The following is a 12942-nucleotide window of genomic DNA, read 5'->3' as shown; positions in this document are numbered from 1 at the left end:
GAGCTCCTAGACACGCCCCTACTTGATGACGCACTGGAGCCCCTGAGCTCCTAGACACGCCCCTACTTGATGACGCACTGGAGCCCCTGAGCTCCTAGACACGCCCCTACTTGATGACGCACTGGAGCCCCTGAGCTCCTAGACACGCCCCTACTTGATGACGCACTGGAGCCCCTGAGCTCCTGGATACGCCCCTACTTGATGACGCACTGGAGCCCCTGAGCTCCTGGATACGCCCCTACTTGATGACGCACTGGAGCCCCTGAGCTCCTGGACACGCCTCTACTTGATGACGCACTGGAGCCCCTGGACACGCCCCTAACAATAGAGCACATTCCCATAATTTTGCCACTCAATCGCGAGTTACTGTCAGTACTACTACAGCCTACAGTTTGCTAGCTAGCTGTATGCCTTCGTCACGGAAATGCGTACTACCTGGATGCGATCACGTATAAAACAGATCGGTGTCCTTATTTAAATTTACGAAAAACGATCACATCAAGAAAAGGTGGATTAATTTTGTGAAGAGCCACCTTGATGGAGAGCTGAAGATCAGTGCCAAAACTCTGTAATGATCATTTTACACGGGATAGATTTATAAACTTTCGTCGGAGACAACTGGGATTCACTGATAATCCGCTGTTACTGGTGAATGGGGCCAAACCGACTATCTCCCGCCTCGGCCTTCATCCTCCCGTCACGCCGACAACTGTGCCATCATCGACAATGCGTGCCCACCAATGAGTGTAAGTTGCCTTGTGTGCTTATTATGTTATAATTAGAGTAGGTAGTCCACAGTAACTCCACAGTTGAGTGTGGCGACTGAAGCTTACCCGCGAGTGGGCGTGGTTTCAGCGCAGCCAGCGGACACGCCCCCAGCGTTTGAGAGCAGAGGCTACTGATCATTTTTTCAAGATTTTGATAGCTTATTTTATGTACTTGCCGGCTTTTTTATCATTCAAATTTGGCTGGGTGGCTAATAACAAATTTTTCTGTGGCGTGACAAACTCAGAACACATATTTAATTTTGACTTTACTGGGACTTTAAAGAATGGGGGGTTTCTCTTTTCTCAGTGGCACGGTTCATAAAGACAGTTGAAAGTAAAATTCAACCAAACATTCAGACATAATGAATACTTAAAAAAACATTAAAGAACCAATCTTAAGTACACATCACAGTATGAGTGATGTGCTAGGCGCTTCTGAGAGCTGGTGTGAGGTGAATAAACATCACTCAATGGACATCAGGGGCTGAATGACCTCTATTCATCGGCAGATCAAACCTTCTTCCTCTCTTCAGCAACACTACCTCCCTGACTGTAGACTTCCCTTGGGCTTCATACCCATCACAAACCACTCGACGATCCTTCTTTGATGAATTATTTCACTTAATGGAATAAAGACATGGACCATTATTAGGTTTAGGCTAGCTGACGTCAGAGCTTCACTTGCACACGTGGCACACAGGCCAGGCCAGGATGCCTAAATCAAGCTGTTCCTTTTTTCCTCCCTCACTTGAAAACAAATTAAAACAATGTGACCCACTGAGGCCAGACACAGAATGGGGTTTGTCCTAAAAACAGAATACCATCATGACTCTGAGAAGTCTGAGGTCTATTTGGACCAAAAAAGAAGAGGAGGGGTTGGACAAACAGGTAATGCTATTTATCTCGCCAAAGAAACTAATGTTCCTCCGCGAACTGGGATAAAAATAACAGACTCATTGAGTGCCTATGTGCTCAGTGCCTTGGAGGGACTCTAATGCATTTTCATTTAGACCAAACTCAGATGTTATTAGCAACGACTCTCTCTGTCTTCATTTCACTGTGATCTCACGGCCAAAGCAGATAAAGTGGGCCACTTTCTAGTAGTCCCGGTTGGACAGAAAACAGCGAAAGGCAGATATACTGAAGGATAGTTGAAATCGCAGTTATCATGGCATCAAAGACTTGCATCTAAATTGTGTTTTAAAATATTTTTGTTCCTAAGGTTTTAAAAATTGTAAATGATTCAAACATCAATTTTAATTAAAGAAATCTGGCCATTGGGCAAGCTGGCACTTGGCACACACGTCATCAGAGATGTTGTTGAGAGGGGGAGCATACGTTATTGTGTATGATTAAAGATTACAGTGGCACATATTTAAAAACAAATTATGTTCACAAATAAATCATTCATTATAAACACTGCAAGTCAGAGACAGTTGCGTTCAGTCGGTGTTCACAGTCGGTGTTTAAAACAGTGTTTGAAACAGTCTGTAAGGGAGATCAGTTCAGTCTTAATTGTTCAGCTAGCCATTAAGTGTGTCCCCGGCATTAGGGCTGGGCGGTATGACCCAAATTCTGTTTCACGGTATGACTCATTTTATTTCACTGTAACGGTATGTTTCACGATATAGCATGTGTATGTATAGTATGTGTATAGTATATATATGTAGTTCTGGGAAAAAAATACAGAAAGAAAAGTACTTCACCTTCTTTGATTTTTTCTTTTTCTTTTATTTAGTAAATTATTTATTTGGTAAACTATATTGATAGCTAAATATAGTAAATAAAAAACAGTCAACTTTTAGATGAACTGCCCCCAACTGATTGTTATTAAATACAACTCGTAGCTGCAATTAAACTTTAAATAAAATTTAATAATGCATTATTTTTCAATCTCATATTATTGTTGTACTTCATCAATCAGTTTATAATATCTAAACATTTTATATTGAACTATTCTACTCATAATAAATTAAACTTACTTCCTTTTAATTGTGTAGGATATTACCAATACTAGTTATATTGCTTAAATGGGTTCCCCAGTACAGTTTTGCCATGTCTGCTTATTTTCTGCTTGTTTTGCTATTTTTGTGAAAACTGGCAACCCCTTCACCTGGAGCTTTAAATCAAGAGAGGGAATAGTTCAGAAGTAACAAGAAGGAGAGTAGCAGTATGCAAACTGCTACTGTGAACAAAGTAGTTTAAATTATACACACCTTGTAACCACGTCATTATTTTACTGTAACCCGGTGAAGACTGACGTTGGCCTTTAATATTCACCTCTCAGTTGTGACCTTTCAACGTGATTACGTAATGCAAGGCGCATCCCATAGCTAGTGCAAGACGAGCTTTTTTTTATTGGCCGATCGTTTCGCTAGATAAGATCCTTATTCCTCGGCTGGAATCGTGTAGAGCCCTTTGAAGCTGCATTGAAACTGCAATTTGGACCTTCAAACCATTGGACCCCATTGAAGTCCACTATATGGAGAAAAATCCTTGAATGTTTTCCTCAAAAACCTTAATTTCTTTTCGACTGAAGAAAGAAAGACATGAACATCTTGGATGAAGTGGGGTGAGTAAATTATCAGGAAATTTTAATTCTGAAGTGAACTAGTTGTAAGTGTTTTTTTTTCTACTTAAAGTGATATGTTGTTGCCATGAATGATAGGTCTTGCAAAAGTTTATCAAGTCTCCAAAAAACAAAAAACAGTTTTGTGACAGTTTTACATTTTGTTACATATTATGCTGAAAAGAAAATAGATTTTAAATATATAAAATCGATTTTGTATTGTATTTTCAGCTAAATATTGTAACAATATGTGATACTGGCGCAGAGATAAAAGATTTCTGTCATACAACCCCTGACCCTTCACAACACACTAAACCTGGATTAGTGATGCTGGTTCATAGTGAAAGTGGTCTTACCTTGAAGTTGCATATACATGTTATTATGTCCCCGATTCTGAGGCACTCGCCATCAAACTTGCAGGTGTTGGTGTCACAAAGGAAGAGATCTGTGTCCCGGTCATCATCCCCTGCAACAACCCAAAGAGCCAGAAAACATCATGAGTTTCTGCATAAACACAGCAGTGTCAAGACACGACTAGCACAAGCAGGCTGTTTGTTCAGACACTTCTGATAAAAATAATTCATCAGAACTATTGGAGCGAACACGTCATCCCAGCAGGATGGCTGGCAGGGCTTCTGAAGGGTTCATCAAGTTGCGATGAGCACCTCCATTTGCCAAGACCATATTTTACTCTTGAGACATTTTCTTATCGGGAATGAAACAAGTGTTCATGGAGGAATAATGATTCAGCACACGGTGAACTTCTTGGAATAGGCGCATGAGAACCTTATTCAGCTTTTATAATAAGCTGAGTACAGGCTCTGTGAAATATTCGCATTTTGCTGAGGAGCTGGACAGACTCCGAAAAATAGCACTTCATCAAAAATCAAGAGCTCGCAGACAGTTTAAGTCCTCAAGGATTCCTTAAGATGATTACAATTAAGATGAGTTGTTTCTAAAAACAAACCACTGCTGAGTCAAAACCTAATTTTACTATTCAGCATACAGAAGCTGACTGCTGTTCATTTAACAATAAGCTCCCGAACTAATGACTTTACCCGTTTACCCGCACTACAGTACATCATTCAGACCCTATCTGATACCTTTTATAACTATGTAAGGAACAAGCTCTATCATTTCCTTAATATTATAAAAATGACACAAACATTACGCAAAGAATAATATCTCATGAAACATTCCATATTACCCGCATATATTCCGACTCAAAGAGCCATACATCATCATAATAAGACTACACGACACAAAACAGTGGGTCCGCTCGTGTGCCCTGGGATTTTTGCTGTCAAAGCAAATAAGCTTCTTGCAAGTGCTACACAGTATTTTTACCCTGTGTTATCCAGTGAGCCCTGGAAGCTAGAACGAACCAGAACATTGCTCATTGTAACGACAACACCAGAGGACATGCCGCTACTTTAGGCCCCTGCTAAAGGGCCACATACAGTGCAGAAAAATGTCTTGCGTAACCTAGTGCACTTATTTGCATTTCAGCTAAAGAAAGTATCAATGGACCTCAAACGCTGCCGGGAGGAAAAAAAGAACAGTCGTCAGTTGCGATATTCACATTATGTGCCTCAGTTCTGCGAGACCTTGAGAAATGATTATGGCTCTTGGTATGAGCATTAATCTCTCGTGTAAAACAGAAGATGTTCATACGAATGTTTTGCAACTGGAATGTTTCATTTAAATTCATCTAGTTCACAATCTGTTCTTAAGGAGCTGTGATAAACTGACATTCAATCAATTCAGCTTACTGAAGCAACAAATACAAGTCAGAGAATTTGCCAAAGCTAATTAGTCAAAACCATCATCAATCCCTCAGCTTACTGATAAAATAAGAATTCATGCCTTAATTTGAGTCTAATACTTTTTACACAAAATATTTTCCTCGCATTCAGGGGGATTTAAGGCGGAATCAGTAGAAGTCCTGGCTCTCTTGTATATATATATATATATATATATATATATATATATATATATATATATATATATATACCCACAGAAATATTTTCTTTTGTGTTCATGCAACTTAACTATCAAACGGTTGTTCTGGAAGCTGCACTTGGCACACAAATCTAACGTGGCACATACTGTACCTCATCGGTCTGAGCGAGCATGATGCATCTGCTTGCATTATTGATGCGAGCACTACCTCTGCGAAGTCATACAGATGCATGGCATTTTGTCACACCTCTATTGCTTGGCTGCTCTTCCATAGCTGTGTCATGATACAGCTTGACCTCATGACACATATGCTTTATAGTGCAGCATTCAACGAGGCAACAGGAGCAGGAGGGGGAAATGGTGTAATGGATCGGGGAAGAACAGAGTCTCTCTCACCAGACACAAAATCCCTCCATTCAGTTTAATTAATCTGAAGCAGTGCATCCTGTAGCTACACTGAGAAAACAAATTCCGTTGAGAAAACAACACGAGGCGCCACCGTTTTAAAAAACATGTAAAAAACACACACAAAAGAGTCAACTACCAACCAAACTTAAGATATATTCCGTCTAACACAATAAACACTGATTATATTGAGAGCGATTCAACAGTCTGGACTTGTTTACCAACTTTTTTTGTCACATGAACCTTCAAAGCCCCACAAGTAAATCTGAAGCACCCTTTCTTTGATAAAAGAAAAAGAAATGTGTTCCTTTTACTACATGCATTATACGTTATATCATTTAGCATTATACAAAATGTCTTTCGCACAAAATAATGTCTCAGTGCTTTTTGTCCAGTCAAACATTCATTATTGTATTGAAGAAGAAGAAAAAAAAGAAGAGTTGACGCATTCTTCAAAATATCCTCTTTGTGTTTCACCAAATAAATAAGTCACACCGGTTTAGAAAGACATGAGGGTGAGTAAATTATGACAGAATTTTCATTCTTTCATTTTGGTGAACTATCCCTTTAATTCCCCCCCGAGAAGCTGCTTATGTACGTATACCCCCTAGGGTTCACATACTCCTGGTCTGGACCACCAAAAAGTTCAAAGTCATATAAGGTTGGGATGTCAAAGTTAAACCAGAGACTGAAGAAAGTTAGAAGGTCACACTAGAGGAAATGAGTTCTGGAAACAGGCAGTGGCATCCTTGAAATTTTATTACGTTAATTCTTCATCAAGGACACTGAGAGGCCTTTAAATGCTTAACCAGATTTTAAACTTACCCAAACATCAGTCAGATAATATGATTAACTGTAAATAAGCTTTTGGAAGTCTGTTAAAAAATGCTTTTTGAGCAGGGACGAGTTACCATGAGCGGAAAGGAATTTTGTTCTGCTCTCTTTAAAGTCTCTCTGGCAGGACGATCTTTCAGTAGCCTGGTTGTCAACACGAATAGATAAGATCTGGTTTTCTATTCTTTGCGAATAAAGCACAGCATGTGTGTGGACAACAAGAAACATCCTGCAAATTTCAATAAAAATTCCTCAAAGTCATTCCTTGAAGTCACAGAGCAATGATTAGAGCAGCCAAACAGGAAATTACATCTTTCATCCTAAGATGCTCAACTATCTGACGGCCCACAAAAACAAGTAAAAGCAACTCTTCCTGAATCTAAAATAGACTTTCTGTAAGTTCAAAATCTTATGAAGTTCAAGGCATGTATAGTAGAAATGTGATGTGCAAACAGCCTGCGTGACACACGGCCGTAAATAAGATCAGTTGATGCATGACTATTCGCAACAATGATCTGTCACAAGTCAGGCAAATACTATATTTAACCCCCCAACAAACAGGTCCATATCATGTACTTGTGTTTTGTACTAAATGTCAGTATAAGGCTAAGGAAGGTTGTAGAGTTTATAGTATATAAGATCAAAATAAATAATAATAAAGTGGTTAAAATCATAAATAAATATCTGTGCCACTATAATGTCATTAAGCAGAACTGCCAAAATAATGACTACATTTTCAAATACTTCATTTTTAATCTGAGATTGGTCACAAAAACAAATAATCCTGTCCCAAACTCATGCCATTGGTTGTTTTTCGGGAATTTAACTTGGAATTGGGCAACATTGTCATTAAAGGAAGATAAGGAACACTGGAAACGATCAAAAATAGAGTTTACTGGTGACTCACATGAAGAACAGCATTACATAAAACAATAACTGACAAAGGACTTAGGCCCCGTTTACACGTACATGGTTATTTTGAAAAACAGAGACATTTCCCTTCGTTTGTGCCCTTCCTTTACACGCAAACGGAGAATTCGCCTCTAAAAACGATTCTTTCTAAAAACTCCGGCCAGAGTGGAGATTTTGGAAAACGTAATTTGCACGTTTGCATGTAAACTGAGTTTTAGGCAACCGACGTCACAGTATGTGACTATTTTCAGGATTCTGATTGGCTAACGTGGCTTGAGCTTATCGTTACACTGCCACCTACAGGTTTGGCATGCTCTTGGCGGCACATACACGGGTTCGTGTAAACAGGTGTCCACGATGTTATAGCCTGAACAGAACAGGGAGTATAACACGCTGGAATGAGGAAACTAACCAGGCACAGGTGGAGGAGGATTAACTAATCAGGGACTAACAAGAACAGGTGCAGACAGGACAGAACATAATAGTGACAGATTAACTACTAGACGAAAACATTTTTAATATAAAAAACTACCCACTTCACATTAAATGAATTAAGATTGTGCACCCAATCTATTTTGTAAAAGAATGTTATATAATGCATGTTATCTTATTGTGAACAATTCATCCATATATGTTTCATTTTTATGTTAATATATGATATATCTTAATATTATATAATATATTTTTTAAACTCATATTTTAATAAAAATGTCATACCTTGTATGCCGTTCTTCTCCAATCATTTATACTGTTTAAACCCCAGCCATCCATAATCGACTTTACATTTGCACTCACTTTTTAGTGCAACACCCACATCTCAAAATCCAATCAACAACATAGCCTATTCATAGAACCAAGTCCCTGCACTTTTTTATTTAAATCTTTTTTGATAATCCGTTACACTGGAATGAGTCACAATATGGAAGAAACGATCTTTAGCTACTTTCATTTTATTGTGGAATCCTATGCATATAAGGCCAGATTTGCATATTTCCCCAGAAGTTGTTTCCCACAAACAAGTCATTTTAAGATTCTGAAGCAAAATATTCCGTAAAGAACTTTATAATTATCAGTATAACCTTGGTAACTGCTTTTGGATAGGTGTTTGGAGCAGCAGAATTTGTCCTATGACTTGGCCACTTTTGCATAAAAGCTATTTAGTGGCTAATGGATGGCAATTTAAAACAAATGGGTTGTGAGTTACAGCTGTAGCTTTATAGTGACAAGGTGAAGGGCAGATTAATGCATTCCGTTTAGAGAATGTACGCAGAACTTCATAACATAGCCTACTTATGAATAACACTAGACTATACTAATTAATATTTTCACCTCCAATATTATAGCAACAACATCCACTTCATCAGTAATGGAGCTCTAACAATCCTAATTAAAAGTGTTGCCAGTACCACCTTCAGCTGCTTGTTTCTTTCATCTGCAGTGAAATAAGAAACTTTGTTTGGCTCAAACACCTGGTATTGCAGGTCTACTCGCTCTTCTCGAGAGTGTTGTCATTTTATCAAAACATACTAGAAGTGTGAGCCAATGTTACGTCTCACAATGTGCCAAACGGGTGAGTATCAGGGGAGATGCAGATTGTTATTTCGGCCTTGCAGTGAGGTGAATAATTTAAAGGAGCAAGCTGGCAGAGACACAAATATTCTAAAGGTGAAGTATAAGCAACTCCTGTGAGTGAGACATCAGACAGTTGTCTGGCCAGTAAAGCTGGAATTCAAACCCCAGGACATTGTTATCAGTTAAAAATGTTTTTAGCTTTTGTTTGAGGTGTAATACAAATATCTAAGAATGGTGTAGTGTAGTAGTAGGTCTAGTGTAGTAGAGAAGTTCTCTGCATTCTGTTCTGAATGCTCTACTACGCAACACCATTATTTAGAGATGGAGTGCATTTTGAAATCTCGACACTTAAATAATTTGAAAACAAAAACAGACATACAGCAAATGTTCAAAAAAGCAGTTGAAAAAAATTAAAATTATTCTTTGCTTTGTGGAACACAAATGAATATATTTTGAAAGAACCATGGGGTTCTTCAAAATTGTAGTCCTCAACATTGGACCCCATTGACGTTCATTGTATGGATAAAAAACACTGACAATCTTCTTTTTTGTTCCACAGAAGAAAGAAAGTCATGTGCAGGTTTGGAAAGACATGAGGGGGGAGTAAATGACGACTAAACATTACATTAATATTTTTTAATGAACTATCCCTTTAAGAGTTTAACTAAAAACTGGCAGTTAATGTTGTTGTGTCTCTTCAAATTAATAAAAGTCCCCTATCTCCTCTCACCTCCTTTGCAGCTGATATGAACAAGCCCCTGGTGAGCCAACACTGCAAAAAAAGAGAAGAAAAAAAAAGGGTCTCCAAAAGGAGAGCTATTGATATCTATGAACAATACAAATAAAAGCTTACTGCCCTTTGGGTCGTGGGTTTTGAGTCGGTACATGCAGTTAAAGCTTACATAATTCTAATCAAGCACAGGGAAGATAATTCAGTAAAAAGGCCCTTACTTTACAAGAGTATTCACATCGCTTGTGTCCATTGCCAACCGCTGCAAGTTAGGATTGTTGACTAAACAGCTGGCTTGCATTTGTTTTGCTGGACATTATTGCTGTGTTCAGCGCATAATTAGGTGCTGGTGCGTTAAACTATATTCAGTCAGTTGGAACTTTAGGTTTTAAACCACGGATTCCGCTCTTCAGACCTGTTAAATGCAATAGCCTATAATGTCAATTTATATTGGCATTCTGTTTGCTCTGTGCACTAGCCTCGTAATTCAGCAATGATTTAAAGTGATAGTTCACCTAAAAATGAAAATACTATAGGCCTAATTTACTCACCCTCAACTTTTTTGTAAGAAGACACAAAATATATATTTTGAAGAATGTTTCTATCCCCACTGACTTTCATTTTGTGTTCCACAGAAGAAAGAAATTCTGGTTAAATGTGACTGACAGCTGTTTGAAAAACAGTCAGTAAAAGCTTTTAGACACTCATGACAATCAGATAAGTTATTAAAAACTCTATCAACTCAAACAATGGCCACACCTTTTTGAAAATTATTACAATAGGCCATTAGTGCTTGATTCTGGCAATAGTGTTATATTTCATTGTCTAAAATGCTTGTGTGATTGCATTTGTAGTAAGGATTTAGGAAAATGTATCATATAGCCCAGCCCATTATCAACACCTTTTTGTAAATCATGGAAACACTGAAGTGGCCTTCAGACATGCCTGTGGTAGAGTTTCCCACGTCTCATGCATGCCATTGCCATGAGTTGTATAACCAAAGTGCAGGCAATAGGTAAGGATAGACGTTTTGGAACGACACCTAATTGCCCACGGTGACCTGCTGATTGATAGTCAGGCGCCACGGCGGGAAACTGCGCAGAAATATGCGGTGAGTTCCGCGCGTCTCTCGCGCCTCAGGGCGCGCATGATGATTATTTCACGTGCATCCGCAATCATCTGAACGGCGCTCTGACAGTGAGGGTGAGAGGTCGGCGCAATCCAAATCAAATCCCACTTAATATCCGAGTCTACAACGGACTGATGCCCGGAGATTATTATGCTGGCTTGATGGAATTGTTACCAAGAAAAGTATGACTTGACTTCTAAATTAATTCTTACACGTAGCCTACATTATTCAAGGCTGAAACCTATTATGACCATCAAAATATCACCACTCGTTTATTTTTTATTTTAAACAAAAAAGAAACAGGCCTATATAAATAATAGTTTTAGGCAAATTACGATAAATAGATATATCTTCCAAGGTTACAAGCAATCTCTGAGTCTCAAATTATCCACAGAAACTTAATTCGCAGGTGATTTAGACAGAAGGACAAGTCGGTTCACCACTTTTTCTGGCTATTATCCTATTTACGTGTTTCTTGCTCTTCATGGGTGAAAACTTGTATTTGACTACAAACCATCCGTTTTTTTTTCTTTTTAACGCACTGAACTTGAAAAACAGGTCAATTAATGTAGGAAATGAGGTGTCAGACACAGTCGGCTGGCTGGCGATACATTTTTGTTTTCATGAAAAATCATTATTTCCATATTACGTGAGGGTTAAAAGACGATTAGGAAACAACTATACGGTATAACACACCAAATACCATCCTGACCATCACTAAAACAGGTCTTTTTTCAAAACATTTTTTTTTTACAGCAGCAATGAAATGCAAAAGCTTGCATCACCACAAATATGATCAATTTAGTTCCATAACTTATGTTATTGTATGATAAACAGCCGTCTTCCGTTGTCAAGGGAACTTTAAACCGTATTCCCTTCAAACCGAGGAGCAGCGGACTATATGAACATCTTACCTGAGCAATTCCATCCAGTTGGAGTCTGACAGTCGCTGAGAGAGGATGGGAAAGCGCCAAGTTGTTGCACAGGGAAAGTGGCGAGAAAAGACAAGACTGCAATCCAAACCCAGTGTCCCACTATCCGGCTCCACTGGTGCGGACTTCGGGGCTCATGTAGGGCCGCCGCCACCGAGACACCCATCTCAGTTCCCCCGACACTGCTCACAGACGCGCCCTGGTCCTAATGTTGTCAACTTTGCCGGTGCGCTTAGAAGCCAAGAGGGGGACATTTTCCGACGAAAGGAGTGTGCCCCATGAAGCAGTTGTTTCTGGATGACCAGAGCAAGGATCCGCCCGAAGCGAGAAGGTGCAGATGCGGAATGAGAGAGGTCTGGGTGCGATGACAGGGGAGGGGATGGTTTCGGGAGGAGAGTGGGTAAGCGAGGTGTTCAGAAAGCAAGGCAAAAATAAAAAAGACGCAAGGGGTGTTTTTGAGAGACACAAATGGGGCAAAAATCATATATCCCTTTCGAGTGACATGCCGAAGTTACAACATCCACTGAAGCGCCGGTTAGAGAGACTGTCCTCCGTCCTCAGTCCGTGCGCTCGCGGAGAGCCGTGAGTTTGTCAGAGTCTCGCGGAGGGCCATTCCTCTGTACCTGTGAACCACAATAACGCACTGAAGGCGAGCGGCAGGTTTCCAGACCGCTCCGGATCACGTGTTCTGAAGGGATCGGGAGGGGCGGGACGGTGCCGCGGCTCTGATTGGTCGGTAGGGATGCAGGAGTGTCAGGAGCGAGGCGATGGTCCAGCTCGAGCTTATCGACGGCCAGTGCAGAATAGTGTACCCTGTAGTCTACTTTAACAGAGCTTTGGTTTGCAAACGCGTGGGCGAAGGGCCATTAAGAGAAAGTCTTCCCAGTAGCCTAATTGAGCACTGCTGCTCCGCTCGAGCACGGTGGCAGCTGAAATCGATTGGAAACTTGCAGTGTTGTGAAATTATCCCCATGTCCTAAACAAAAGACTAGCCTACAGCATAAGATGAGAAAACCTGACGATGAGGAGTTCACGACGCTCGCGGATGTTCACGGCGGTGGAAATAAATAAGCAGAGGCATTTTTTAATGGTCGCGAGCTGAGCAACGGAGCATTCAACGACATTTAATG

The 12942-nt window shown here is 39.8% G+C and overlaps 1 protein-coding gene across 4 annotated transcripts in view; it reads right to left on the bottom strand.

The window, feature by feature from the left end:
• Positions 1 to 12467, bottom strand: part of tmeff2a (transmembrane protein with EGF-like and two follistatin-like domains 2a) — a 56673-nt gene extending 44206 nt beyond the window's left edge. For all 4 annotated transcript variants that reach the window (XM_079617950.1, XM_079617951.1, XM_079617952.1 and 1 more), the window contains exons 1-2: positions 11795 to 12467; positions 3693 to 3802 (exon numbers count right to left, since the gene is read on the bottom strand). In XM_079617950.1, coding sequence (XP_079474076.1) covers positions 3693 to 3802; positions 11795 to 11978 — 294 coding nt within the window. In that variant the 5' untranslated portion in view covers positions 11979 to 12467. The remainder of the gene's footprint in view (positions 1 to 3692; positions 3803 to 11794) is intronic.
• Positions 12468 to 12942: the final 475 nt, after the last annotated feature.

The sequence above is a fragment of the Phoxinus phoxinus genome (genome assembly GCF_949152265.1).
Source record: "Phoxinus phoxinus genome assembly, chromosome: 7".
NCBI classification, from domain to species: domain Eukaryota; kingdom Metazoa; phylum Chordata; class Actinopteri; order Cypriniformes; family Leuciscidae; genus Phoxinus; species Phoxinus phoxinus.
The sequence above is the reverse complement of the archived record's forward strand: the minus strand, read 5'-3'. Positions and strand labels throughout refer to the sequence as shown.